Source organism: Heloderma suspectum, chromosome 1 (assembly GCF_057233095.1).
Source record: "Heloderma suspectum isolate Gila_16-S chromosome 1, 16-S_ref, whole genome shotgun sequence".
Taxonomy (NCBI): Eukaryota; Metazoa; Chordata; class Lepidosauria; order Squamata; family Helodermatidae; genus Heloderma; species Heloderma suspectum.
The window spans coordinates 210,763,461-210,790,841 of record NC_139458.1 but is presented as its reverse complement, the minus strand read 5'-3'; the positions used below and the strand labels follow the sequence as shown (position 1 = coordinate 210,790,841).

General features: G+C 42.9%; 1 protein-coding gene across 3 annotated transcripts in view; it reads right to left on the bottom strand.

The window, feature by feature from the left end:
• ABI2 (abl interactor 2) overlaps nt 1–26,471 on the bottom strand; it is an 80,258-nt gene extending 53,787 nt beyond the window's left edge. For 2 of the 3 annotated variants that reach the window (XM_084818348.1, XM_084818370.1), the window contains exon 1: nt 25,982–26,148. In XM_084818348.1, coding sequence (XP_084674474.1) covers nt 25,982–26,098 — 117 coding nt within the window. In that variant the 5' untranslated portion in view covers nt 26,099–26,148. Of the gene's footprint in view, nt 1–25,981 lie in introns of all 3 variants that reach the window. The other variant, XM_084818359.1, reaches the window with a different exon arrangement.
• Between the last annotated feature and the right edge of the window lie 910 nt (nt 26,472–27,381).

Below are 27,381 nucleotides of genomic sequence, written 5' to 3'. Positions count from 1 at the left end.
AGATAATCCTATGCATAATGACTTGCCTGGATAATTTGCATGTCTGAGTCTCAGTGTTCCCTAGCTCTAAAACTGAACTTTAAAAATGCCAACACAACATGCTATCCCTTAAAACTGCCAATGAAACAAGAATTCTCTGCCATCTACTCCATGGCTGACCTTGGGCTTATATCTCAGCCTCTATGTTCTTCACCTGTAAAGTATGAGTATTGACTGGTTGCCTTTGATCAGGTCTTTGTCCAACTTTGCTGACAATTGGAGGGGAACAGTATTTGAAGACAGAATCCTTTATTCTGCTGTAACTCATGTTCTGGAGTTGTACATGCAGGCTATCCCAGTGTATCCCTCATGGGGTGCAGTAATTATCTCATGCTCCCTACCGAGGCCACCATTTTTGTTTTGTTCCACCCGCTGTGCCACCACTTTTGGATATAGCTCTAGTTGGTAAATGTCCAGGTTCTAGTAAAAACACAAAGTAGATCATGCAAGCCTAAGGACTGCCTGCCCCTGAGGAATGAAATACTTCCTAGGGCGGTAATCTAGCAAGTAGCAGAGTCTTATTGTCAACATTTTACCATGTACATGGCTAGAAAATCTTCAACAAAGATATTAACAGACTAAACTGTCAGCGTGGCCCATATATTAGTTAACACTGAGAACTCTGGTCTCCTGGGTTCTACACTATCAGCTGAATTGTACTTGCTCTTAAGGAAATTTGAGTGTGACACTTGCCCCTAGGCACAGGCTGTTACTTAATGTTCACCACAGCGGTGTGCCACTTCCTGCCTTGAAACCAAAAGAAATGAGCCGCAGAGATTACTGTTCTCAAAAGCACAACTCCGAAAACATGAGCAACTGAACATAATTCAGAATACTGACAATCCAAAAATACATTCTCTTATATAATAATTATTCAAGGTACTTTTTTGGTATTCGCTGTAACTCTGAGGGTGCTACTTAACAGCTGTGCCAAGTAACTATTTAACTGCACAATTCTAGAGTAAATGTGTTCCATTTCCAATAGCAACTAAAATATTCAAAGATGTTTACAACAGGTATACAATCACCAATAAAGATAGATGCCTACCATGCACGTTCCATTTCCAAATGGAAAAAGACAAAGATCTTGTAACTTGATATGCAGAAGCCTGCTAAGTATTCTAGATTCATTTAAAAACGAATAAAAGCAGTACACAAAAGCAAGAATATAGGTTGACTTATGAAGTTATTCTTGTAGGAGTATCGATCTGGATTTGTATCTCATTGCCATATGTCCATATTTATATTCGATTTTAAATCCTGGACCTAAAAGCCATACAGTTAACTAGGCTTACTCGCTGAAAGCCTTACTTTACAGGATGATGGAAGTTTTTGTCAAGCGTTCAGGGCCTACTGTTTATTATAATGTTTACTAGAAATGGCGATGCATATGGTAGAGAGAAGATCTTACTGTCTATACAAGAGAGTATTGTAACTGTTCTTGCCAAAGCTATCCTATTTAGACTACTGGTTAAGAAACTGGATTATTTCCTGAAAAACTAGTGAATTTTTAAGTATAGATACTTCTCTTGACCCCTGGACTATAATTTAATTTAAAGATGATTTGGTCAACAGAGGATGTCTATATTTCTTTCTCAAGAGTATGCTAACCACAAGCACTTCCTAATCATTATTGTTTCTTGCAAGCTCACATACGTATGCAACCTGAAAGCTGATTCATGTACTTGAAATATAAACTCAGGGATATAAACTAATGCCAGAAACATGGACAAATTGTCTCCTCTGAAATAAAGGAGCCAACGAAGCTTTAGTTGTACTATCCACATGAAGTCTGCCTGTACACTATCTCTGTTTGTGATTCCATGAAAAGGGAAACCACTGCAGAGTCAGCTCCTTTGTGAAAATGCGTATCACTTGCGCCTTTTCAAGAATGCTAACTTGACCTAATTCCTAAGAAAATGAAAACACATTCCCATGATCCAGATTATTCATAGAGCACTATTTCAACCTTCCCTACAGATGTACAATATTTTCAGTTTGATCCTTAACAAAGGAACTGTAGTACCTTGATTAAGACCTAAGGACTCCATCTCAACCTACTTGCACATCAAGGAAAGTTTTATATACACATACTATATGTATTATACACACTGAGCAGTGTCCTATTTCAAATTTAGTACCTTTAATTTGAACGTGCGCACTGTTCATTTCTGACTGCATAGAAATCCTTGACATTAGCAAGTTTTAAAAAACAGGAACATTAGTTTAAAAGTATCCCAATTAGACTACTAATGCCTTTTAAATATGTTCAGTATATAGTTAAAGCATCACATGCTTGAAGTGTATACATGTCTTAAATCCATTCCAATCTGATTTTTTTCACTGCATCTTTATATCTCTTTAATAATGCTTTGTCCCTACAGGGCTATTTCTCACAAGATAGCATTTCCTAGATGGAAGTCACTTCTATCACACTGTATGTATGCTGTGTGTAATTCATCAGGTATGAGATAGTCAATCTGTAATCTCACCAAATGTAGATTTAATGGGCAAACAACAATTGCAGCTTCCCACCAACTTTCTAAGCAGTAAAATAATAGTTCTGCATTTGTCAAACATAACTAAGTACAATTTCCTATATGGTACTTCTACCTATGAGATTTCTAGAGCAACACATCCCTGAGCATTCCGCTCCTTTCTTCAGTTAGCGCACCCACATTTTTCCACAGTATGGAAATTACAAGGTCATCATACATGTCATAAGCACTCCCACTGCAAAAAAGATCATGCTAACCAGTGGTGAAAAGCCAGCCCAGGTTTCTGAAACACAGCAATTCCTGCCCAAAACAACTGTGACAACTGCTGCTATTTCAGCATGGGAAGATACTCATGGCGTTGGCATGGGTATCTACTCAGTGGTTTCTGTAACATCAGTGTGATGCATCCCAAGTCTTTCCCTCAATACAATTTTGAATTATCCACCCCAAATACATGTTTTCACTGTGTGTGTGTGTGTGTGTGTGTGTGTGTGTAATTCAGAGGCTGTGCATTCACCTTCTACAGTTCTTGAATGCAATATTTTTTCATTATGATTAAAAAGGGGGGGATTTTTCACCTAGTAAGACTATTCTCCAGGGCAAAGCTAGACTTAGCCCCCTACATAGTGTAGGGTCAGAGAAATCTCTGCAGATGCTAGAAACAGTAAAGTGCTGGTTAAAAGGCAATGTTGCCCCAGCAGGAAAGACCGTTTAGGCTAGAAACATCCTTAACTGGGAGGATTTCTCAAAATTAATCAGTCTCCTTATGGAGAGATAACTTGACATTTTCCAGCCTCAAGGAATGAAGAGAGTAAACAGATGCACTTTTTACTTAAATATTGTTAGAGCTTCCCTAGTAAAACCACTGTTTTTTTAGGGCTAGCTTTTAAAGACCAACTTGAGCCCTACAGCATTCCAAGAATCAACTATCCCACCAACTTAATGCTTTTTAATTTAGGAAGTAAAACCTTCCAGAACTTCCAATGCACCATAGGAGAGAGAACAGTACGCCTTAAAAGGGGGTACTGTGAAAAGTGATGAGATTTTCCTTTGCACACAGAGCTAATTTATAACCCATGGCAGGGAACACTTAAGTAGTCACAAGCAGGATTGATAAAAATCAATGAATTTTTTTTAAAATTAAAAATCAGATTTTAAAAATTTAAATCAGATCTTTAAAATTTAAATTGGATTTTGAAGTTTTAAAACAATTAGTAAAAAAAAGAGTTTAGGTCAAAGATAACATCATGAATACTAATTATACATCTTCTAATTATATTGTATGTATATGTTAACAGCAGTTTAAGATGGAAGTTAACCTGATCAGTCCTATTCTGTACTGCAGTTGGTGTACAGAAGCGCATATTCTCTCGCTCTCTGTCTCAAGACCTTGCCACTCTCTATGTGCAAAGATAGAGAAGATCAATGAATAGAGAATTTGGAGAGATGGAGTAGTTCGGAACAAGGAGGAAGAATCATAGAATAGTAGGGTTGGAAGGGGCCTATAAGACCATCGAGTCCAACCCCCTGCTCAGTGCAGGAATATAAGTCAAAGCATCCCTGACAAGTGGCTGTCCAGCTTCATCTTGAATACCTCCAGTATGGGAGAGCCCACCACCTCCCTAGGTAATTGGTTCCATTGTTGTATTGCTCTAAAAGTCAGGACATTTTTCCTGATGTTCAGCTGGAATCTGGCTTCCTGTAACTTGAGCCCATTATTCTGTGTCCTGCACTCTGGGATGATCGAGAAGAGATCCTGGCCTTCCTCTCTGTGACAGCCTTTCAAGTACTTGAACAGCGCTATCATATCTCCCCTCAGTCTTCTCTTAAGATTAAACATGCCCTGTTCTTTCAGTCTCTCCTCACAGGGATTTGTTTCCAGTTGCCTGATCATCTTTGTTGTCCTCCTCTGAACCCTCTCCAGTTTGTCTGCATCCTTCTTTAAGTGTGGTGCCCAGAATTGGACACAGTACTCAAGATGAGACCTAACCAGTGCTGAGTAGAGGGGAACTAGTACTTCATGGGATTTGGAAGCTATGCTTCTATAGGGAAGGGGAACAGAAAGTGAAACCAAAAGTGAACAGAACATATTCATGCAGTCCTGACTCCTGAGGAAACTTCTGCTGCACTGTAGGAGGGAAATACCTCACATAGCAGCAGCAGGCCATAAAAGAGACCCCATTTGGGAATATTTTGTTTCTGAACCTGCTGTAGTTGAAATTGTCTAAATTTTTTTAAAGAACTTTACATTTATCTAAAAACTGAAATAGTTAACCATTCAAAAATGCATGTGCATGTGTTCTTAATGTTGTTGTTTCTTTATTCTTCTGGTTAGTTTTCTTCTTTAACAATCTTATTAGTACAATTTAAAAGCCTGTTTGGTGGTGGTGATTCCGGGACATCATGACAAAAATATAATGATTACTTGAACTGATGCAACTGGTTCATCTCCTGAATGACTTCACAAGTTCATTCTGCTTTAGTACTAAAATGACCAAATTATCATCGCATTTTTGATTAAAATTAATCTGAGAACAATTCGGAATAACTGCTTAGTGTGTACATACCTTCTAATGAAATCTACATCTCTGAATATGTATTAAGGTTATATTAAACAATAATGTACTTCTACTAAAAATGATTAAATAAGAATAATTCCCGGTGATTTAAACTAGTGCTGTGCCAAAAATTTCAATTCTTCCATTTTCAGCATTTCATGGGTTTGAGGGGGTAAAACAAAAACACTGGTGCAAGAGGCTGGGAGGGGTGAGAATTTCAAACAACTAGGACAGGATTTCAGCGTATCTTTTTAAGTGTAGGCAGTGGCTGAGAGGTCTTTCTATTTTTTACTTTAAAAAAAAATCCCCCCCCCCCCGCACTTGCAGGAGCCCTGGACTCTTCTCCTGCCCAGCAGCTCTTTCTGAACTCCCTGGAGACCACATGACCTCTCCCTCTCCAAGAGGCATTCAGGAGAGGCTCTGGGGCTGCAGAAGCTGCTTTGCAAAGCATGAGCAATCAGGATTTTAGAGTTTTAGAAAAATTCTGCTCTTCCTTGAAGCAACACAGAGCAACCAAGATAAGCATTTTTCTAAAGTTCCAGAAGTCCCATTTTTTCTTTGCACAGAAGCTTTTTGCAAAGAAGCTTCTGCAAGCCAGGAGGTCTTCCTGAATGGCTGTTGGAGAGGGTGAAGTCACGTGGTCGCATGGGAGTTCAAGAAGTGCTGCTGGGCTGGAAAAGGGTCTTGTGCTGCTGAAGCTTTTCAAGTAAAAAAAAAAAGAAAGATCTTTCAGCCACCTCCCAAACTTAATAAGGTATGTGGAAACCCCATCCTTCTCCCCCTCCCTGTGAAAGAGGTATAAAAAACAGTACCTCTTTTGCAGGGAGAGAGAAAATTCCTGATTATGGGGGGCAGGATTCAGCACAGCACTAATTTAAACTACGATTTAAATAATTAAAAATGAGTCCTTCGGAGAACCGATTTAAATCATGATTTAAATCAATTCGACTTAAATCAAATCAACCCTGGCCATAAGCTGATTTCAGGGTAACACACAGTATGTTCTTGTAAAATTACTTACAGCTACATTATGACAGGTTATAGTGTTTTGTATTCAAGTAGGGAGGCAAATAAGTTGAACATTAAGAGTAGTGCTTGTTTCCCAGTATAGTTTGTTCATTTAGGTCTTTATTATTTAAAACATTTATACCCCACTCTTCAGACCAGAGTGCCTTACAGATCAATAAACACAAGATACTCCCTGCCCTCAAGCTTACAATCTAAAAAGGCACAACATAAAAAAGAAGAGGGATGGGGAGAGAAAAGGGGTGAGAGCGAAGATAATTTAGGCACCAGTTCTCACTGTTATACATATCTTATCACAACCTGCTGTAATGCAGCCAGATGCTGTTGGCCTTTTCATGGACAGCTTGAAACAGTATGAAGAAAGACGGAGCAAAACATTGCTGGAATCTTTGCTAATTTTCTTCTTTAACCAAATACCTCTATGGATTTTACATAAGACCATACACACTCACCATGTGTCACCAAGACCTGGGTAGTTGAAATGTTGAATGTTGGTCAGTTCCAACTTTGTCCATCTGGGTACACTGTGCAGCACCAACATCGACTGAAGGATAGGGGTGGGGTGCTGTCTTCTATAAGGAATCCTTCTCCCACACCAGGAGACTAGTGATTTCAGGTGCCAGATCTGATTGATATTGAGCCACACAAACAGATTAGGAATTCTTCTGGTGTACTCGTCTCCCTGCCAGAGGTGGCCGAGGTTGTCTCCAGTAACGTGCTAGAGAATCCCAGGATAGTAGGTCTGAGGGACTTCAACAGTCACACAGGGGCTGCTTTAGAAGAACCAGCTCAGGACATCATGGCAATCATGGGGCTGTCTCAATATGTATTGGCCCAATACATTCTGCAGGACATAGTCTTGACCGGGTGCTTTCAACCAAGCGTGAAACCGGGGGATCTCAAATTCGGAAGTGGGGGAGTTCTCTATGACCTTGTTATCATGGTCAGACTGCTTCCTGGTGAAGCTTAGATTGATAGTGGCCAGTCTCCTCCACAGGACTGGTGGAACAATTAAGATGGCCCACCTCCAAAAATTTAGCTCCCTTGTTTACTAGAGAATGATGGGAGAAACCAGCTGGATGACAACTAGAACACAGATGGCCCAAGTGTCACAGTGAGTGTGACCAAACACAAGTGAGCACATATTATTGTGTAAACTTTGTGGCGGTATGGACGGCAAAGCGATTTGCACTTCTCCACTGCATTCTCAAGTAGCCATTCAGAAAAGCTTTTCCAGGTGACTTGCTATTAAAATCTGACCCTACTGGAACAGTAGCAGAACCCTTTGAGGTCTGTTGTGACGCCTTGAACTTGGTGTCATCCTTGATACAGCTCCTGCAGAGGTATCCAGAGCACAACCCAATCTGTATATGTTATCAATTTCAGCTGATGGGCCTGAGGATGCAAATAAAGTGCTTATAAGGGTGAGCTGACCACTTGCCTTCCCAGTCTTTATGCATCCCTATTAACAACTAGCCAGGGAGGACAGACTGGGTGAGTGCAATAAGTAATTAATGACTCTATACAAGAGGGAGTAGTTTCAGTCAACTTGAAACAGGCAGAAGGTGGTAACCTTCTGAGGCCCATGGGCACATTCGGCAACTTGCAAATTTGACCTGGGCAACACCACAAAATGGCTGCCATGGGAGGTGTGGCAAAGGAGAAATAACCTGCCAAAAAGACTGGGTACAAGGAAGAGAGGGCCACAACACACTAAACAACTCCTCTGAACTCATTTTTCAGCACAAACAGAAACCTATTTCACAGAAGGCATTCTTTTTCTGCTGCTGAATGCCAGGTCAGTAAATGGGAAAAAAGCCATCCAGGACTTGACCTGGCCTGTATCACAGAGATCCGGTTAGATTAGACTGGAGGAGAAAATGTTTCTCAGCTTTGCTCACCGTGTTGCTTCCCAGCTTTGCTTCTCCGTGTTGCAGCAGGCAAGAACTAGGGGGCAGGGAGGCGGAGTCTCAGTGGTTTATCATGATTGTATTCCCCTGTCCAGGTTCCCCATCCCACAGTCTTCCAGTTTTGAGTGTGTGTATCTGAAGGTGAGTGTTCACATCAGAACAGGGATTCTGTTTGTGCACTGGCCGCCTCGCTGCCCAACAGTCTCTTTTCCTGAGCTAGCTAAGGTGGTCTCAGGTTTGGTGCTAGAGTCTTCTCATCTTGTTATGCTGGGGAACTTCAACATACATGCTGAGGCCTCCTTGCTGGGAGTGGCTCAAGACTTCATGGCCTCTGTGGCAACATGGGTCTGTCCCAATTAATATCTGGCCCAATGTATACAGCAGGGCACACTCTGGATCTGGTCTTCCACACAGGATGGGATGATGGTGATCTGGGGATGGAGGAACTTTCTATGATTCCATTGTCATAGACAGATCACTACCTGGTGGGATTTAGTCTTGCTGGGGCCCAGAGCCTCTGCAGGGCAGGTGCTGATTAAAAAGGTCCACCCCAGGAGACTAATGGATCCAGATGATTTTCTGATGGCTCTTCAAGATTTTCCTGTCATCTCAGCAGGCAATTCTGTTGAAGCCCTGGTTAACCTCTGGAATTGAGAAATGGTCTGGGGAAGTTGACACAATTACTCCTGAGTGTTCTCACCCATGGAGAGAAGCCAAATGAGCACCCCAGTTTGCCAGGGCACAGTGGGTAATGAAACTAGTGGGATATCAACAAGAGCAATGTTGGCAGAAAACTCAGAACAAGTCTGATCAAACACAGGCTAGAGCACACTTTAAAGCCTACTCTGTAGCAATGAGAGCAGTGAAGAGATTGCACATCTCCTCCACCATGACATCTGCACAGAGTCGCCCACTGGAGCTTTTTCGGGAGGTGAGAGACCTATTACACTCTGGCCCACAAGAAGAAAAGGTGGAGTACTTGGTAGTCCACTATAACCAATTTGCATGACACTTTGCAGATAAAATCGATCGAATCTGTGCCAACTTGAATGCCATAGTTGATACAGGACCAATGGATGTAACTTTGGTCCCTGCTTGTCCAGTTACAATGGATACTTTTCATTTTGTACGTCTCAAAGATGTGGACAGGATCCTTGGAAAAGTGAAACCTACCGCTTGTGTGCTAGACCCCTACCTTTCCTGGCTGAGTGGGTAAGGGTAGTGGTGAACACCTCTTTACTGATTCCACTTTGAGTAAAAGATTGCCTTGTCTTTGTTTGGTTTTTTTAAAAAACACCCTCCCTGAACCCCACTGTATTGGATAATTTCCTGCCGGTCTCTATAATATTCCACTCTTGAGTAAGGTGCTGGAGCATGTGGTGGCTTCTCAGCTCCAAGGATTTCTGGATGAGATAGATTATCTAGTTCCATTTAAATCTGGCTTCAGGCGTAGTTATGGGACAGACACTGCTTTGGTCACCTTTGGATGATCTACGTTGGGAACTGGACAAGAGGAGCATGCCCCTGTTAGTTCTGCTGGACCCCTCAATGGCTTCTGCAACCATCGACCATGGCATCCTTCTGAGGCATCTGTCTGAGATGGACTGGAAGGCAGTTATACAGTGGCTCTGGTCCTTCTTGAAGAGGCAATCTGTAATGCATTGTATGTGGGGCTGCCTTTGAGAACTGTTCAGAAACTTCAGCTGGTCCAGAGTGCTGCGGCCAGACTGTTGACTGGTGCCAGTTATAGGGAACACACAACACCCTTGTTACAACAGCTTCACTGGCTACTGGCAGAATTCAAAGTGCTGGTTATGACCTATAAAGCCCTATAGGACTTGGGATCAGGCTACCTGAAAGACCACCTTCTCCTATATGAGCTTGCCTGAGACTTAAGATCCTCAGGAGAGGTCCTTCTTTCAAGACCATCACCTTCAGAGATGCATTTGGTGGCGATGCAAAGGAGGGCTCTCTCAGTTGTGGAACTCCCTGCCAAGGGAGGTTAGTTTTGTTCCCTCTGTGCTGTCCTTTCATCAGCAGGCAAACAGCTCTTTATTGAAGCAGACCTTTGGTGTGTAAACAGATCTGTTGGGTTGGACAGTGTTTTTATTTTGTTAGTGTTGTGTTTTCAACTGTTTTAATGCATTTGTTTTATTATTGTTTTAATCAATATTGTTGTAATCCACCTTGAGGGTCATTTTTCTTGGTAGAAAGCTGGGGAACAAATCAAACAACCAAATAGCTCAATTTCAATTCAATTTAGATTTGTGTACTGAAATAACCTCCTTCATGTATCACTGCCTTGTTGTGGCGAAGGGGCTTGCGTAACTCAGTGAAGCCATAAGCTATGCCGTGCAGGGCCACCCAAGATGGACAGGTCATGGCGGAGAGTTCTGACACAATGTGGTCCACTGGAGAAGGAAATGGCAACCCACTCCAGTATTCTTGCCAAGAAAACCCCATGGAACGTATCACAAGGCTAAAAGAGATGACACCGGAAGATGAGCCCCTCAGGTCGGAAGGTGTCCAATATACTACTGGGGAAGAGCAGAGGGTATTTCCAAGTAGCGCCAGAAAGAGTGAAGCGGCTGGGCCAAAGCCAAAAGGACACTCAGCTGGGGATGTGTCTGGTGGTGAAAAGAAAATCAGATGCTGTAAAGAACAATATTGCTTAGGAACCTGGAATGTCAGATCAATGAATCAAGGTAAGCTGGAGGTGGTCAGACATGAGATGGCAAGATTGAACATCAACATCTTGGGAATCAGTGAACTAAAATGGACAAGCATGGGCGAATTTAATTCAGGTGACCATTATATCTACTACTGAGGGCAAGGATCCCTTAGAAGAAATGGAGTAACACTCATAGTCAACAAAAGGGTGGGAAAAGCAGTACTGGGGTACAATCTCAAAAATGATAGAATGATCTCAGTACGAATCCAAGGCAAACCATTCAGCATCACAGTAATTCAGGTCTATGCCCCAACCACTGAGGCCAAAGAAGCTGAGGTTGATTGGTTCTATGAAGACTTACAACACCTTCTAGAACTAACTCCAAAAAAAGATGTCCTTTTCATCACAGGGGATTGGAATGCTAAAGTAGGAAGTCAAGAATCACTGGGATAACAGGCAAGCATGGCCTTGGTGTACAAAATGAAGCAGGACAAAGGCTAATAGAGTTTTGCCAAGAGAACACGCTGATCATAGCAAACACTCTTTTCCAACAGCACAAGAGGCAACTCTACACATGGACATCACCAGATGGTCAATATCGAAATCAGATGGATTATGTCCTTTTCAGCCAAAGATGGAGAAGCTCCATACAGTCAGTAAAAACAAGGCCTGGAGCTGACTGTGGCTCAGATCATGAGCTTCTTGTTGCAAAATTTCAGCTTAAAATGAAGAACGTAGGGAAAACCACTAAACCATTCAGGTATGACCTAAATCATATCTCTTATGAATATGCAGTGGAGGTGAGGAATAGATTTCAGGGATTAGACCTGATAGACAGAGTGCCTGAGGAACTATGGACGGAGGTCCGTGACATTGTTCAGGAGGCAGCAACTCAATCCATCCCAAAGAAAAAGAAATGCAAAAAAGCCAAGTGGCTGTCGCATGAGGCTTTACAAGTAGCTGAGGAAAGAAGGGAAGCGAAAAGCAAGGGAGAAAGGGGAAGATATATCCAACTGAATGCAGAGTTCCAGATAATAGCAAGGAGAGACAAGAAGGCCTTCTTAAATGTACAATGCAAAGAAATCGAGGAAAACAATAGAATGGGAAAGACTAGAGATCTTTTCAAGAAAATCAGAGATCTAAAGGGAACGTTTTGTGCAAAGATGGGCATGATAAAGGACAAAGAAGGCAGGGACCTAACAGAAGCGGATGAGATTAAGAAGAAGTGGCAAGAATACACAGAAGAACTATACAGGAAAGATCTTAATGTCCCTGATAGCCATGATAGCGCGGTCACTGAACTTGAGCCAGACATCCTTGAGAGTGAAGTCAAGTGGGCATGGCTAACAACAAAGCTAGCGGAGATGACAGTATTCCAGCTGAGCTATTTAAAATCCTAAAAGATGATGCTGTTCAAGTGCTGCACTCAATATGCCAACACATTTGGAACACTCAACACTGGCCACAAGACTGGAAAAGGTCAGTTTACATTCCAATTCCAAAGAAGGGCAACGCCAAAGAGTGTTCAAACTACCGCACAATTGCGCTCATTTCACATGCCAGCAAGGTGATGCTCAAAATCCTACAAGCTAGGCTTCAGCAGCATGTGAACCGAGAACTACCGGAAGTACAAGCGGGGTTTCGAAGAGGCAGAGGAACGAGAGATCAAATCGCCAACATTCGCTGGATCATGGAGAAAGCAGTAGAATTCCAGAAAAACGTCTATTTCTGCTTCATTGACTACGCTAAAGCCTTTGATTGTGTGGATCACAACAAACTGTGGCAAATTCTTAAAGAGATGGGAGCACCAGACCACCTTACCTGTCTCCTGAGAAACCTGTACGAGGGTCAAGAAGCAACAGTAAGAACCGGACATGGAACAACCGATTGGTTCAAAATTGGGAAAGGAGTACGACAAGGCTGTATATTGTCGCCCTGCTTATTTAACTTATATGCAGAGTACATCATGAGAAACGCCAGGCTGGATGAATCACAGGTCAGAATTCAGATTGCCGGGAGAATTATCAACAACCTCAGATACGCAGACGATACCACCCTAATGGCAGAAAGCAAAGAGGATCTAAAGAGCCTCTTGTTGAGGGTGAAAGTGGAGAGTGCAAAAGCTGGTTTGAAACTCAACATTAAAAAAACGAAGATCATGGCATCTGGCCCCATCACTTCCTGGCATATAGAAAGGGAAGAAATGGAAGCAGTGACAGATTTTATTTTCTTGGGCTCCAAGATCACCGCAGACGGTGACTGTAGCCATGAAATTAAAAGATGCTTGCTCCTTGGGAGGAAAGCTATGGCCAACCTAGACAGCATAGTAAGAAGCAGAGACATCACCTTGCCGACAAAGGTCCGTCTAATCAAAGCTATGGTTTTCCCAGTAGTAATGTATGGCTGTGAGAGCTGGACTCTAAGGAAGGCTGAGCGCTGAAGAATTGATGCTTTCGAACTGTGGTGCTGGAGAAGACTCGTACAAGTCCCCTGGACTGCAAGGAGGTCAAATCAGTCCATCGTAAAGAAAATCAACCCTGAGTGCTCCTTGGAAGGACAGATACTGAAGCTGAAGCTCAAATATTTTGGCCACCTAATGCGAAGAGAAAACTCCCTGGAAAAGACCCTGATGCTGGGAAAGATTGAAGGCAAAAGGAGAGGGGGACAGCAGAGGATGAGATGGCTAGATAGAATCACCGATGCAATGAATATGAACTTCAGCACACTCCAGGAGAGAGCGGAGGACAGGAAGGCCTGGCATGCTATGGTCCATGGGGTCACGAAGAGTCGAACACAACTTAACAACAACTGAAATAACATTGGTAGCCCTTATGGGTGGCTTGTTGGAAGACAAGGCGAGTGTGACTGCTGATTGTCCTGGGCCTCTCTGAAGCTGTTGCTAACATCCACCATGATATCTTGCTGGAGGATAGCCCGGGGGGGGGGGGATTATGCTAGACTCTGTGGCACCTGTGCACATGCTGAACCAGTGACTGGACTCAGTGATACTGCGTATGAGGGTCAACAAACTGAACCTGAATCCAGACAAGATAGAGGTCCTGTGCGTAAGTGGTTCTAATGCCCAAGAATTGGGTATATACTGCCTGTTCTAGATGGGGTCACATTCCCCTGAAAGAATAGGTGTGTAACTTGGGGTATTCCTGAATCCAGTTTCATCACTTGAAGCCCAGGTGGCCTCAGAGTACCTTTTGCCAGCTTTGGTTGGTTCACCAGCTACAGCCATTGTTGGATACTGACAGACTGGCCCTGGTGGTCCACACATAGAGCAGCCATTGAAGACATCCCAGAAGCTTCAATTAGTACAGAATGCAGCTAGAATGCCAACAGGTACAGCTGGATGGGATTGCATTACACCAATTCTAAGAGACCTGCACTGGCTACCTATTTGTTTCTGGAACCAAATACCTGAAGGAGCATCTTTCCCTATACCAGGCTGCCCATGTCACAGAATCTGCAGGAGGCTCTTGTGTGGCAACTGGTGAATTAGCCGTCTCTATTATGGCAACTCACCATTTGTGGAATAGCCTCTCCACAGAGGTGCTACTGGTGCCAAATCTACAATCTTTTTAGCACCAGGTCAATGACATAAATACAAATGGATATATACAGTAAAAAAAAAAAATGTGCCCCATGTAGTGGGGGTGTTAAACTATAATACCAGTGAAGACTAAGACAATGGGTTAAACTAAAACATTACTCCAAACTGAAATGCTATAAACTATAAGATAAACAGAACATGGAACACTAGCGTTACAGTACAAACACACGAATTATGCTATAAGACAGAAGTATCCACATTTCAGTTCGTTTAAGTACAGATTCCCCAACAATTACAAAAAAATTAATAGCTAGAGATTCTGTTCAAATGGGAATTCAGGGAAATTATATTATCTTAAACCAACAGTTAGACCACTGGCAGAGGTTTCATGCATTGGCTTCACATATGCAGGCAGTCATGCTCAACATGTGGATACTGGGAGTGGGGAAGTCGCACAATGCCAGGACAGGATCAGCAGTGAGGCTCTGCTGCCCCCTTTTTTATATCTGGAGACCCTTTCACATAATGAATGAGGGAAGGGGGCTACAATGGTATTCAGAAGTCACCTTTATTATATGGTAGTTTTTGACTGACATTGATGACACTAAGAATGCCAGTTAAACAAAACAAACTCACAAATTTGCAAGATAAATAAAAAAAGTTACAATAAGCTTTTTAAGCTTATGAGAACGAGCCGTGCTTCACAGGAGGCGCGGATTGTCCCTGTGCTCGGAACAGCAGTGCAGAGTGGGGCAAAAGGGAGCATTCCTGGGGGCAGGGAGTTCGTAAGTGCTGGTACAACACTTCCTACGTGTTGTCCGGCCTCCCCATTCTGCACCCTGAGGTCCCGTGGCTACAGAGCCAAAATAGGCTGTCTAGCCACAAATGCAGGGTGGCAATCCCCGCCACACTCCTCCCGCCCTGCATTGGATAGGCAGTCACCTCCAAGTTCAGATGCGGCCGTCTATCTGTATAGGATTGCTCCCTAAAGGTATACAACATGGATGCTGTTTTGCATTGCTCTATATGATTTATCCCAAACATTCCTGATTATGAGACCAGATGGAGAAACATCAGTGAAAATTAAGCTATATACAGATACCATTGTGTGATTCAGTGACAATGTACACAGTCCAATTTACACCAATATGTTACCACGCAAATCTTGTAGCCAGGAATAGTCATGAGAGATTGTACAGCGAAGATGCTACCACTTGCCTACATGAATCAGACCCCAATGCTGTGCACATTCCACATGTTTCCTTTGCCAATGTCCTAATTCTTGTCAGGCAGATTTATTTAATGTGCATCCCTTTGCATTCCTCAAACACACTTGGTAATTTTACAGACAACATTTCCAAGCCACTGCAAACAGATGCTGCATAGAAAAGCCATTAAAATTTATTTTGATCCTGTTTGTTCTATAATATCAGTGTACTGTTTTCAAATGGAACCGTCAATTACCTTTTTGTTTCAATTAAGTTTTACTAAGATATCCTCTCATCAGTTAATGTACAGCTGTACGCAATTCGATAGTCTTTCACTACTTTTCAACTGAAGAACACATGCCATTGTAAGTCATAATCAGTGATTCAAACTGATTTCTTTTTAAAGAAATGCTAATAATAAAAAGTATTCCAATGATCAGAATTTGGAGTGAAAATATAAATCAGCTTAATTGGTCACTTGCAAACTGAAAGTATTTATTTAATTGAAGCTGCCAAATGCTGAAGGGCTTTCAGCAGCAATGGTTAATTGTAAAACATACATGAACATTGTTTAGGGCCCTTAAGGCTGCAATCCTATACCTAATTACCTGGAAGTAAGCTCCACTGAACTCAATGGGACTTTCATCACATGTATAGGATTGCACTGTAAGAGAATTTACCAAACAATAAGGATAAATCCTGCATCTTGTTATGCATTTACAATTATAACTGGTATGAACACATACATACATTTCCATAGGATGCCTGCATTCATCCACAGAAACTGTCACATATATTCAATACTGCTTGCACTCCAGTATTGCAAAATTCATTCCCATGGTAACAGATCAATCAAATCCAATATATCTAGTTTTTGAGGAGGATGACCAAAAGTAAATGCAATGAAAAACTAGTATTAAAAACTCCTTGTAGCTTCAGAAATAGTTAACTGACATGGGCCCTATCCTTGACAAAATGTTTCTTCTACCGTTGTGGGCAATCCACAATTTGTACAAACATCATTATTTGAATGAAAGCTAAAGGGGAACTTGCGCCACCAGTATTTTTAAAAAAACTTAACTGAACCTGACTGGCTACTGTAACGTTTCTAGTATCACCATATGAAAGCAGTGCCCATCAAGGAAAATGGAAACCAACATACACTGACAGAGCAATCCTGAGTGGGGTTGTCAGGGAGCCATGAAGCAGATCTACTACATCATCCCCAGCCCTGCCAGCTCGTTTTGCAGGGCCCTTCAGCCCAGCAGATCCATATATTTAGCCCTCCATTCTTTAACAGCAAACAGGGGAAGGGAGTTAGCTACACCAGCTCCTGGGCTAGTGTACCTGAAAGGCCCAGATTAAACACGTCTGGGGAAAAATAGTGAATTTGGAGCCATCAAATCCAAACTAACTCCTCCATGCCCTTGCAACATCCCATTTCGGGGATTTCCGCCTGCTACCACAGGTGAGAGAACCAGTGCAGTAGCTAAGCACACTCTGTGTTCTAATTCTCATATTTCCTACAAGAAGTGGTTAACTGAGTAGGTTAAATTGAGTAATTTTCAGTACCTTAGAAGGACTTCCCCATCAAATGCTCCTTGGTGTAAATATCTGCAAGCCTGTAAACTAAAGGGTGTATTTGTATCTCAAGCAATCTTGCCAGGACAAAGGGGGTGGAATGCCCATTGTCCAAGTTCAGGCAGTGATTCTGTATGGTGCAAGTGTACAAGTGGCTGTTATTTTTGTTTAAAAACCTACAGGTGAAACTAAACAGATTCAACTATGTCTTGTATGAACAGTGATCAAAGTAACTGGTTCTTTTCATGGGCAGTGAAAAATTAATTTTGTATTATTAAGATATGGTTCTCCAACATTTTCCCTTTCAGGAATTCTCTCTCTCTACCAGTCTATATTTTATATTCACCATCAGAAAGATCTGTATTTGATTAAGACCTCAACATATTCTCCCTGCCTAAAAAGTGAATGGGAACCTTATCTCTTTATGCTTATATCCTGGACCTCATCACAAAATGGGAGACGTGACATGCAGATTAAAGACAAGTCCAAAACTGCCCACAAAGGTTCTTGAAGGGCATTTTCAGAAAGCATTCCAAATACCACTTATGTATGTCTACCGCCAATATCACTGAGGTTTTACTACACTACATATTGCATTCTTTAGTAATGTAAGAGTAAGATTGAAACCCGTCTACTCAACTTTTGAACTTGACAAATGTTTTCACCAAGTGTGGAATCCTGTCTTCATCCCAATTTTGCAGATAAAAGAGGGCAAGTCAGATATTTAACAATCTGTTACCACCAGTCTGGGAAAAACAGCACTTGTTCCTTAGCCTCCATCCTACTGGCCTTACCTTTGGACAGCTATTTCTTCATATTTCTTCTTAGCACAATGTAGCCAATGTACTCTGATCTTAGGATAGTATAAATTTGGTAAAGCTGGACTAGTAATAAAATGGCAAAGATGACATGCAGATTAAAGACAGACAGACCTTTTTATTTTCCCAGGCCTTTTATGTTTCAGTTTTAATTTGTTTTATCTCTGCCTCATGATTTTATGCTGCTTTTATGTTTTATTATATGCCTTTTAGCTTTATTCTTATTGTAAGTCTGATAATTTATAGGACAGCATATGACCTAGTTCACATGTTGAAACAACCCATGATTAACAAACAGAAGATAAGCAGGAGAAAGCATGTGTGCTGGTTTCCACCCACCTGCTCCCACTGCAATGAATAACCCAGGAAAGCTTGGTCCCTGGTTTGTTTCTGTTATGTCCAAACCTGGAACTCTGGGTTGTTGGGGGGAGAAACAACCCAGAGTTGAAAACCACAAAAGATTAAGAGGTTTTTCAGCTTTGGCAAAGATTATTGTAATTATAATTATATAAGGCAGCCCAAGACTGATAGAATTTGAGAAGATACAATCTCATCATCATCATCTAATGATATAGCTTGATATGTTGTTCTTTTATACAACTATATTGTATAAGCTCCTTAAGTGCTCCATTCTGGAACAGAAAGGCAGAACAAAGATATCAATATAAATTAAGAATCAGTTGTCCTATTGTAAAGTGTTAACACTTCCTATTTTAAAACAGTTCCTACCAAAATATTCCACAATGCAGTGGATTACAGTAAATTCTGTTTTAGTCACATATTCGCATTATGCCTGTAGATTAAGAAATTAAACATTGAAGGGATTAAAATGTGAAGTAAAATTCTTGGAGAACTTCTGATATACTTAGGTTAATACAGAGCACGTCACATCAGCATGTCTATACACATTTTTTTCAAGAAATGATAAAAGATTAACTCAAAACCTATGACACTTATGAACATTATTCAATTTACTACTTGACTATGTATTACCCCTTCATGGATCACTGCCTTGTTGTGGCGAAGGGGCTTGCGTAACTCAGTGAAGCCATAAGCTATGCCGTGCAGGGCCACCCAAGACGGACAGGTCATGGCGGAGAGTTCTGACAAAATGTGGTCCACTGGAGAAGGAAATGGCAACCCACTCCAGTATTCTTGCCAAGAAAACCCCATGGAACGTATCACAAGGCTAAAAGAGATGACGCCGGAAGATGAGCCCCTCAGGTCGGAAGGTGTCCAATATGCTACTGGGGAAGAGCAGAGGGTATTTCCAAGTAGCGCCAGAAAGAGTGAAGCGGCTGGGCCAAACCCGAAAGGACACTCAGCTGTGGATGTGTCTGGCGGTGAAAAGAAAATCCGATGCTGTAAAGAACAATATTGTTTAGGAACCTGGAATGTCAGATCAATGAATCAAGGTAAGCTGGAGGTGGTCAAACATGAGATGGCAAGATTGAACATCAACATCTTGGGAATCAGTGAACTAAAGTGGACAGGCATGGGTGAATTTAATTCAGGTGACCATCATATCTACTACTGTGGGCAAGAATCCCTTAGAAGAAATGGAGTAGCACTCATAGTCAACAAAAGGGTGGGAAAAGCAGTACTGGGGTACAATCTTAAAAATGATAGAATGATCTCAGTACGAATCCAAGGCAAACCATTCAACATCACAGTAATTCAAGTCTATGCCCCAACCACTGAGGCCGAAGAAGCTGAAGTTGATCGGTTCTATGAAGACCTACAACACCTTGTAGAACTAACACCAAAAAAAGATGTCCTCTTCATCATAGGGGATTGGAATGCTAAAGTAGGAAGTCAAGAAATCACCGGGATAACAGGCAGGCATGGCCCTGGTGTACAAAACGAAGCAGGACAAAGGCTAATAGAGTTTTGCCAAGAGAACATGCTGATCATAGCAAACACTCTTTTCCAACAGCGCAAGAGGCGACTCTACACATGGACGTCACCAGATGGTCAATATCGAAATCAGATGGATTATGTCCTTTGCAGCCAAAGATGGAGAAGCTCCATACAGTCAGTAAAAACAAGACCTGGCGCTGACTGTGGCTCAGATCATGAGCTGCTTCTTGCAAAATTTCGGCTGAAATTGAAGAACGTAGGGAAAACCACTAAACCGTTCAGGTATGACCTAAATCATATCCCTGATGAATATACAGTGGAGGTGAGGAATAGATTTCAGGGATTAGACCTGATAGACAGAGTGCCTGAGGAACTATGGACGGAGGTCCGTAACATTGTTCAGGAGGCAGCAACGAAATCCATCCCAAAGAAAAAGAAATGCAAGAAAGCCAAGTGGCTGTCTGATGAGGCTTTACAAGTAGCTCACGAAAGAAGGGAAGCGAAAAGCAAGGGAGAAAGGGGAAGATATACCCAACTGAATGCAGAGTTCCAGAGAATAGCAAGGAGAGACAAGAAGGCCTTCTTAAATGAACAATGCAAAGAAATCGAGGAAAACAACAGAATGGGAAAGACTAGAGATCTCTTCAAGAAAATTGGAGATCTCAAGGGAATGTTTTGTGCAAAGGCGGGCATGATAAAGGACAAAGAAGGCAGGGACCTAACAGAAGCAGATGAGATTAAGAAGAGGTGGAAAGAATACACAGAAGAACTATACAGGAAAGATATGAATGTCCCTGATAGCCATGATAGTGCGGTCACTGAACTTGAGCCGGACATCCTCGAGAGTGAAGTCAAGTGGGCCTTAGGAAGCATTAGTAACAACAAAGCTAGCGGAGATGACAGTATTCCAGCCGAGCTATTTCAAATCCTAAAAGATGATGCTGTTAAAGTGCTGCACTCAATATGCCAACAAATCTGGAACACTCAACAGTGGCCACAAGACTGGAAAAGGTCAGTTTACATTCCAATTCCAAAGAAGGGCAACGCCAAAGAGTGTTCAAACTACCGCACAATTGCGCTCATTTCACATGCCAGCAAGGTGATGCTCAAAATCCTACAAGCTAGGCTTCAGCAGTATGCGAACCGAGAACTACTGGAAGTACAAGCTGGGTTTAGAAGAGGCAGAGGAACTAGAGATCAAATCGCCAACTTTCGCTGCATCATGGAGAAAGCAAGAGAATTCCAGAAAAACGTCTATTTCTGCTTCATTGACTACGCTAAAGCCTTTGATTGTGTGGATCACAACAAACTGTGGCAAATTCTGAAAGTGATGGGAGTACCAGACCACCTTACCTGTCTCCTGAGAAACCTGTACGAGGGTCAAGAAGCAACAGTAAGAACCAGACATGGAACAACCGATTGGTTCAAAATTGGGAAAGGAGTACGACAAGGCTGCATATTGTCACCCTGCTTATTTAACTTATATGCAGAGTACATCATGAGAAATGCCGGGTTGGATGAATCAGAGGTCGGAATTAAGATTGCTGGGAGAATTATCAACAACCTCCGATATGCAGACGATACCACCCTAATGGCAGAAAGCGAAGAGGATCTCAAGAGCCTCTTGTTGAGGGTGAAAGAGGAGAGTGCAAAAGCTGGTTTGAAACTCAACATTAAAAAAACAAAGATCATGGCATCTGGCCGCATCACTTCCTGGCATATCGAAGGGGAAGAAATGGAAGCAGTGACAGATTTTACTTTCTTAGGCTCCAAGATCACCGCAGACGGTGACTGTAGCCATGAAATTAAAAGACGCTTGCTCCTTGGGAGGAAAGCTATGGCACACCTAGACAGCATAGTAAGAAGCAGAGACATCACCTTGCCGACAAAGGTCCGCATAATCAAAGCTATGGTTTTCCCAGTAGTAATGTATGGCTGTGAGAGCTGGACTATAAGGAAGGCTGAGCGCCGAAGAATTGATGCTTTCGAACTGTGGTGCTGGAGAAGACTCTTACGAGTCCCCTGGACTGCAAGGAGGTCAAATCAGTCCATCCTAAAGGAAATCAACCCTGAGTGCTCATTGGAAGGGCAGATAATGAAGCTGAAGCTCCAATATTTTGGCCACCTAATGCGAAGAGAAAACTCCCTGGAAAAGACCCTGATGCTGGGAAAGACTGAAGGCAAAAGGAGAAGGGGGCGGCAGAGGATGAGATGGCTAGATAGCATCACGGATGCAATGAATATGAACTTGAGCACGCTCCGGGAGAGAGCGCAGGACAGGAAGGCCTGGCGTGCTATGGTCCATGGGGTCACGAAGAGTCGGACACGACTGAACGACTGAACAACAAAATGTAATATTATCCATCAGAATTAGAACAGAGTACTCATATATACTTTGGAAAAGTAATCAAGTAGGTCTGGCCTTTCCTTACATCTGCATTTTGCAGAACATTTCCTCATATAGTCATCCTTCCCACACACTTCTTTGCCAATCTGTTAAAGATTGCTCCTTTGTGACATTCCGCAAAAATACATGCATCTCACATCAGATATGAAGGGTGCATGAATGTATAAATCACCAGCTTTACCTTTAAAACCCACGAGTAGAGAACAGAAACACATATTTCCACTTGTATGGACTGCAAATCAAAAAACAATGCATATGTTTTGTTTTACATATTTAGAAGAGCAGATTGGCTTCAGCACATTAGTTCTTTTTTAAAAAGTGATCACAAATTGGTGCAAGTGGGTATTAATAATGATCATCAATAATGATACAAATCTTTGATTTCAGTTGCAATGCACACTCATGCTGCAATCCTATCCAAGCTTACCTAGGAGTAAGTCCCACTAATCACAGTGGTTTGTGCTTCTCAGTAAACATGCACTGACAGGATTGAGACACATTTGGAAATAGTCTGCATGACAGAGCAAATTTAATTCAAAAAGAAACTGATATTTCATTTCTGCATCTGTGAATTCCCTAGTCTAGTCTGGTAACACTGTTTGCAGTCCAATTTAAGTTAGCTAAGGCAACATCCCAGGTTTAGGGCGCTATCCTATCAATTGCGCCCTCAATGATCAGAAGCCCCCGAACTCAGAAGCTTCCTATCATCCAATGCAGGGCAGGAAGAGCAGATGAGGCGATCTTCACCTCCCTGTCCTCCTGCCCTGTATTTTTCACTAGGCGAGGTTTTTTGCCCATCTAGCACCAGCACTTTACAGGGGGAGGGAAAGAGGCTGGAGAGGCATCTGGATAGCTCACATCCTGGCCTCTCTGATCTCCTCCCCTCCCACCAAAATGCCCCCCTTTCCACTTCTCTGAGATTGGTTTTCCAACCTCGGAGGGCAGCCAGCGCGGTTCTTTCTGCGCCAGCTGCAAGGGGTCAGATCTCCAACTCCTCCTTCTGAGGGAGGAGCACTGTCTCTGACCTCGGATGGGTGTCCCCATGATCCTATGGCCCCTCAGACAATGTCTAGAGGCCATAGGATTGCTCCCTCTGGCTCTTTTAGTTTTGTTGCTTAGTTTAAAATCAGAACCATACCACTGCAAAACTATTACCAAATAGTAAAATATGCAGTAATTTTGAGTATTATATGAATAGTGTTGTTCTTGTTTTCCCATTAAATCATGGGGAAAACAGTAATTATTAGTAGTCAATCCATAAGTCATTTCCCACAGAAAATTACCATCCTGAAGTACAGGCTTTATTCTGACAACATGGCACATTCTCAGTCATATGCCAGCTTTACAGTGCCTTTAAAGTGCCTCTTCTACTCTGGTCCCTTTTAGCTACCTAGTTTATATCATTTAGTATAACAGTAAGTACTAAAGAATCTGAAAGAAAATCACTCCGCCCCCCAAAATATTTATGCAAAAACTATTTGGAGAAAAAACCTTAATCTGCATAGCATAGCTAGCTAAAATGTATATCATTATCTGAGACCGTGTGTTCCTCCACAAACAATACTTCCTTAACTTTCTGCAATCCTCAGTGAAATTCTCCAAGACTATGATATCAGAGGGTGATGATAACAGCTCTCTTGCCTACCACCATTTCAGCGGTCTGATCAGAAAATCAATCATCTTCAGGTCAAAATGCCAGAATACATTTTCAATTGTTATGATTAAACCACCCAAAACCTGCAAACCTACTAGCTCTCAACAAGCTCAGCAACATGGCAAAAGGGATTGTATTCATCCTGGGCTACAAAAGAAAGCCTTCTGTTCAGTCTGTACCATACAGCTATTTTATATAAAGGATCCCACAGTGAGGCCATATAGATGCACCAAGGCAGATCAACTACAAAAGCTTGAACACACATATCTATTTGATAGAACTGGTTAGTCAATCATGTAAATGGATCATAGTGCATCATGTCACTGTGCCATTTTAAATGTTCTGCCCTTCCCCTATTCTTCTAGTCTTAAAATTACCATAACTTGTCACTGCATATATGCTTGGGGGGGAAACCCTTATACATTATACAGGTAAACTGTGATCTTCTATGTTTCTAAGACTCTCCTTCAGAACTTGTAATATTTACTTACAGTGTAGACACACAGAACGGAACAAATTCTGATGTTTCAGTACCTTATCTATACCACAGCCCATGTTAACCAATGACTCAGAAAAATGCTATAAAATTGATTTGCTGGAATGTGAAGACAAGACTGCGAGAGGAAAATTTGCCTTCTTCTCCAACGATTCCCTCACATAAAGTCCCCAAACCTCAGATTCATTACCATGGGTTGGTGATAGCCTGGGTTTCAAATACAAGACCACTGATACTTAGGTAAACCCAATTCACAAGTATGTTAATAAAAACTCATATGTACAAAAGCAACAGATGCAGCTTCATGATACCCACCTGAAGCAAGATCATCTACATTCAATTGTTAGCCACCTCTTATTTCGCCCTTAGCATGGAAAACAAGTCATGATTATGTTATTATTTGTAATGTACACCACCCTACAGTCCCTTTAGAGCTCTACCACTAATTTGTCTTTTCTCTTGACATCTTCTCACTCTTTAGTAATTGATAGTCTAACCGCTAACCGGTCATATCAGCTTCCTGAAAAAGCTTTGAAAAATAAAATACCAGCCAGTAGGCACAAAGCTTTTGAACTGTATCACCATGCAATATGTTAATGAGACTGAACACCAAGTAATAATTCAAAGATTAACTACATCACCTCTCTTTTATGAGTGAGAAAAAAATGCTGGGGTGAGGAAGGCATAATCTAAAATACATACAGCGTAGGCTCTAGGCTGAAAGGATTTCCTTCAGCTCTTCAAACTCATTTATATCATTTCAGCCTACAGCACATTAATCCAGAAAGAAACTGTTTTTTCTTCACTAACCTCACACCCAGCCACATAGTCAGCTCTAACATTACCAGACCACAGTACGAGCTTTGAAGCACAGTATAGTTTGACATCACCTCCAGAACTATTGCCAGATCACAATTTCAGCTATAAGGGGCTTGGAGCTTGAATTACATGATTAGCTAATATCCTCTTATTGGCAGCACATTGCGATATTCTTAGTAGAAGGGAGGGAAAGGAGGCAATCTTTTACAAAGGCACATCGGGCAGCCATCTCTAGAGAAGGAGCAACACATAAACATGTGGACTTCAAGATAGAAGGATTCTTCTTCTCTTCCCCTGTCCCTAAATCCTCTTTCAGAAATATCAGCTAGGAATCACTTTCTACAAATACACATACGCACTTCCAAAGTGTAGCAGACACACACAAGGCACAATCAGAATGAGAAGCATTTCATGCATCCCAATATCCCATAGTCACCTTTGGGGCCACAGGCGTTACTAGGCAGTTGGGAGAGCATAAGGACCAGACGCCCATGTGCCCACACTTTTTCCTTGTTGTTAATCTCGGCCTCGGTGGGGGTGCCCAGAAGATGCAACCTTGGGCATCTTTCAGCGCCCACTTTCCCAAATCTAAAACCGCGGGCCTCTTGCGTGGCCATGAAGCGAGCGCAACCCCGTCTCTTTTACACACACACACACACACACACACACAACCATTCCAAGCTCCATCCAGGCCAGCTGAAATGGTATGGCTGGAGAGAAGACGTGTGATAGTACCACACACGTGCACGCGCACACTCACACATACAGCCCGACTCTTTCTTTCCTTTCGCCCAATTTGGGGCGACGGGGGGTGGGGAGAGCAGGGGGAAGAGAGAAAGGTAGGGGTTGGAGGAGGAGAAGCGCTACCTCACCGTACCTGTATATAATTGCTCTCGCAGTATTCGGCGACCCTCTCGAGGTTGGTGTAGCTGTCGAAGAGGGCCCGGCGCCCTCCCGGGATCTCCTCCTCCAGCAGCATCTGCAGCTCCGCCATCTTCACATCCTCGCGCGCGCGCGCGCTCAGCCCCGCCCCTCTCTTCTCCCCCCCCCCGCGTACAGCCAACCGCCCCCCCTTCCCCCTCCTCTCCGTCCCTCTCTTCCCCTCCCCTGCTGACTCCCTCCCCGCTCCTGCCGCTACGTCCGCGTCCTCCACCACCACCACCGAAACCCAGTCGCAAGCTCTCCCTCACACTCTCTGTGAGGGGAACACCCCCCGACCAGTCGTCGGAGGGGGCGCGGCGCAACCGACCAACAGCGCTTGCCCCCACTGCGCAGGCGTCAGAGCCTTCCACGATTATTCCTCTCCTCCTCCTCCTCTTCCCCCCGCACCCGCCCTCCCGCCGCGCGCCCCCTCCCGCCGCCGCGTCCCGTTCAGACTTCCGGCGCCTGCATCCCGGCTTGGATGAAATAGAGCGCGCGGGAACCACTGAAAAGCCCCGCCCCCTCCCTCTTGTTGCTCGTCCTGAGGAGAAGCCCGCAGAGAAAGGCGGGAGGGGGATGGATGCGCTTGAACAAGAGCGCGTGTTTGGGGGAGAAAGTAGGATAGAAGAATGGGGGGAGGGCAAAGGAAATGCCTTCGACCTACCCACCATCTGTCCTTTATGGGGGGGAAACCATCCACATTTCCCCCCAAATTCAGCCTTCATACTTTTTACCCTCAAGCACAATTTTACATCACCTAGACTCATCACAGCCTTCTGAACACAATATATTTTTAATCAGTTTATTACTATTTCTCTTATATAATACTCCTGACTTGAGAATCTTGAGGCATCTTCTATAACAAAAGATAGGTTTTGTGCCACCATCAAAGGCTAGCAGATTTATTGAAGCATGGATCACTGCCCCTTCATGGATCACTGCCTTGTTGTGGCAAAGGGGCTCGCGTAACTCAGTCAAGCCATAAGCTATGCCGTGCAGGGCCACCCAAGACGGACAGGTCATGGCGGAGAGTTCTGACACAATGTGGTCCACTGGAGAAGGAAATGGCAACCCACTCCAGTATTCTTGCCAAGAAAACCCCATGGAACGTATCACAAGGCTAAAAGAGATGACGCCGGAAGATGAGCCCCTCAGGTCGGAAGGTGTCCAATATGCTACTGGGGAAGAGCAGAGGGTATTTCCAAGTAGCGCCAGAAAGAGTGAAGCGGCTGGGCCAAAGCCGAAAGGACACTCAGCTGTGGATGCGTCTGGTGGTGAAAAGAAAGTACAACGCTGCAAAGAACAATATTGTTTAGGAACCTGGAATGTCAGATCAATGAATCAAGGTAAGCTGGA